The sequence below is a fragment of the Octopus bimaculoides genome, chromosome 11 (genome assembly GCF_001194135.2).
Source record: "Octopus bimaculoides isolate UCB-OBI-ISO-001 chromosome 11, ASM119413v2, whole genome shotgun sequence".
NCBI classification, from domain to species: domain Eukaryota; kingdom Metazoa; phylum Mollusca; class Cephalopoda; order Octopoda; family Octopodidae; genus Octopus; species Octopus bimaculoides.
In genome coordinates, this window is record NC_068991.1 from 16,602,774 (window position 1) to 16,606,291 (window position 3,518).

Consider the following 3,518-nt stretch of genomic DNA (forward strand, 5'->3'; position numbering starts at 1 on the left):
GGGTGGGCAGGTGGGTTGGTTTGTATGGAGAGAGATGCGGATAGGGAGGGATGTATGACTGTAAGAAGTTAGGGAAATAGATAGAGAGGGGCATTTAGATAGGGAAAGAGTTGGATAGGGAGGTAGGTAGATAGGCAGGGAGGTGGGGGGAAAGAAGGAAGCAGGCAAGCAGGGAGTTAGAGAGGGAGGAGAAAAGTAGGGAGGGAGGGACGGACGGACAGAAGGTAAGCAGGTAGGGAGGGAGGGGGAGGTTGGGAGAAAGGGGAGGATTGATAAAGGTAGGTAAAGTGGGTAGGTAGGTAGGTAGATAAGTGGGTATGTAGGTAAGTAGGTAGGTAGGTAGGTAATAAGTGGAAAGGTAGGTAGGTAGGTAAGGAGGCAGATAGGTAGGAAGGTAAGTCAGCAGGTAGGTAGGTAATAAGTGGATAGGTAGGTAGGTAGGTAGGTAAGTTGGTAGGTAGGTAGGTGGGTATGTAGGTAGGTGGGTATGCTGGTAGGTAGGTAGTTAAGGAGGCAGATAGGTAGGAAAGTACATAGGCAGGTAGGTAAGTAATAAGTGGATAGGTAGGTAGGTAGGTAGGTAGGTAGGTACAGAGGTAGGTGAGTAGGTAGGTAGGTAGGTAGGTAGGTTGGTAAGTAGCTAAGTAGGTAGGTAAATGGGTAGGTATGTAGGTAAGCAGGTAGGTAGGTAGGTAAGTTTGCTTACCATCACACTTGAGTCCCTGTTTCACCAAACCGAAAAGCATTTCTCCACAGAAGTCACAGAAATGTGGAGATCTGTAAGAATGGACAATTAGTTGATGTGGCTGGATTTGTAGATCTTCCATGGAGGCCTGGGCTGGAAATAAAATTTAAAAAAACACATTAATTAGATAATTTCTATATGATAATATACAATATAAAATGTTGGTTGGTTGGTTGGTTTCTCCAGTCATGCTTTACATAATATAGAGAAGAGTGAGAGACAGTAAAAGAGAAATACAGAGAGAACATAAGAGGTGCAAGTTGAATGCACATACTAGGCTTAGTGCAGGCAATGAGTAAAGGAACACTTCACAGTGACACAGAGCACAGAGAATCATAGACAGAGGAGGGGGAGAAGGAGCAGCAGCAAGGGAGGAGGAGGGAGGATAAAGAGGAGGAATTCAAATTTTGCAAAGAGAGGTTTTCAATGATGTCGATTGCAACCATGTTGATAAAATTTAGGAGAATAATGACATATTTATTGCAAATACACAAATGAGAAATACATGATATTTGATTTCATTTTTGAAGGTAATAAATACTTCTGTTTTGAAAGTTTTCAATTCATAATTTTGTATAAGCACCAAGAAATTCTATAACAGTTTAATTATAGTAACTGTATGTATGCCATATTTTCTGGTATTTTCCCATGGTAGCAAAAGTATAATTCTAAAGTTACTTATTATATTACAGTTAATACTCTAGTAAATGAGAAAGCAATGATCTTTAACAAAACAGCCATAAATAGATTCTGTCATATCATTCACCTTGAGTATAGATCTCTCATGGCATATACCATAAGTACAAGTCTGTCAAAACATATCAAACTTCAGTATATATATATATCTGCGTGTATTTTGAAAATATCTCAGAGTGATGACCTTGCCCTGCATTGTAACGGGTTGCTCTTTGGCAAGGTATAGCACCCATCCAGCCACCCTGCCAGGGATACAGTGAAGTTATGGGACTGCCGCATGGCAGATTGCGAAGAAGTAGCAGAAGAGCTCAACTGAGCCAACAATGCTTCTTACACTGATGCTGAACAGAGGAATCCTAGAAGATCAATGGTCGGTAACTGCAACGCATCCATGGTTGTGTAATCAGCTAATGAAAGATTCACTCTGACTCAAAGTTCCCTTTTCAAATTCATAATAATGGAATTAGATGGTGACAGGGAGTCAAGGGAATCTGTGAAAGCAGCATGGCAGACGAAGAAGAAAAAATATATAGTTTTCATAACATTCATCTAAGATACAGATCTATCCGTAATGTTAATTATTAAGATTACAAATCTATTATGACATTTACTTTGGATATGAAAATTGACATTGCATTTATTATCAATGGAGAGGTGTAGGCATCGCTGTGTGGTTAAGAAATTCATTTTCTAACCACAGGATTTCAAGTTCAGTCCCATTGCAAAGCACCTTGGACAGGTGTCTTCTATTATATAGTCCAAACGTAACCAAAGAATTTGGTAGACGGAAACTGAAAGTAGTGTGATAAGAAGTTTGCTTCTCAACCTCATGGTTCCATGTTCAGTCCCACCATGCATCTTCTATTATAGCTTTGAACTGACCAAAACCTTGTGAGCAGATTTGATAGATGGAAACTGAAAGAAGCTTGTTCTCTGTGTGTGTGTATATGTGTGAACATGTTTGTTACTGTGCTGTTGCCTTGACATCACATGATAGCTGTAAACAAGCATCACCATCATTCAGGCAATATCCTTCATTTCCAGTTATTCTGTAAAAACATGTCTGGGCATGGGGAAATATTACTTTGCATGGAAGCAGATGAGGGTTGGTGACAGAGAGGCTACAACTGTAGAATGTCTGCACTCCAACAAATTCTATTTGGCCAATGCAAGCATGGAAAAGAAAACGTTAAACAATGATGGTGTGTGTGTGTGTGTGTGTGTGTGTGTGTGTGTGCGCGCGCGTGCACACACCCATGTCAGATCATATTTCCACTCCAATTATGTTCATTCACTGACAGTAAACAACAGCTTTTCTAACATTGTTATTTGCTTGTAGTACACCATGAGAGCATGCTCAGGCTTCTTGAGATGTTTTGAAATATTACCCGATCTTTGTCAACAAAAGGCTGATTTATACCATGACATTTGTTTCTTCACATAAGCACATACAGACTGTTTGTTTGTTCAGTCAACTGGGAGATCATTACCTTGCTTGGAGACAAGTGAGGATTTGTGACAAAAGCATATGGCCATAATAAAACTCTGCCCCTAAATACTTTGTCCGACTCATGCAAGCGTGCAAAAGTAGACGTTAAAACAATAATGACAGTGGTAGTGGCATTGACAATGATGGAGACATTGACAACCATGATGTCAACAGATTTATCATAACATTCATCTTGTACACAGATCTTTTATGTTATGATGTTTTGCTTCTACATGGACCTGTCAAAGAAATTATCTTGGCTAAGAATAGCCTGGGCAAAGTTTAGAGAGCTCTTACCCCTGCTGGCGACAAAGGGACTCTCACTCAGAGTAAAAGGCAGACTGTATGACGCATGCGTACGAACAACCATGCTACATGGCAGTGAAACATGGGCTGTAACTGCTGAGGACATACGTAAGCTCGCAAGGAATGAAGCCAGTATGCTCCGTTGGATGTGTAATGTCAATGTGAATACCCGTCAGAGTGTAAGTATCTTGAGAGAAAAGCTGAACATTAGAAGCATCAGTTGTGGCGTGCAAGAGAGACGATTGTGCTGGTATGGACATGTGGTGAGAATGGAGGAGGATA

At 40.5% G+C, this 3,518-nt stretch overlaps 1 protein-coding gene across 1 annotated transcript in view; it reads right to left on the reverse strand.

Annotated features, from left to right (window-relative positions):
• The window catches only part of LOC106882721 (serine/threonine-protein kinase D1), a 64,140-nt gene extending 63,305 nt beyond the window's left edge, over positions 1–835 (reverse strand). Inside the window, exon 1 of the mRNA XM_014933490.2 lies at positions 707–835. Coding sequence (XP_014788976.1) covers positions 707–827 — 121 coding nt within the window. The 5' untranslated portion in view covers positions 828–835. The remainder of the gene's footprint in view (positions 1–706) is intronic.
• Positions 836–3,518: the final 2,683 nt, after the last annotated feature.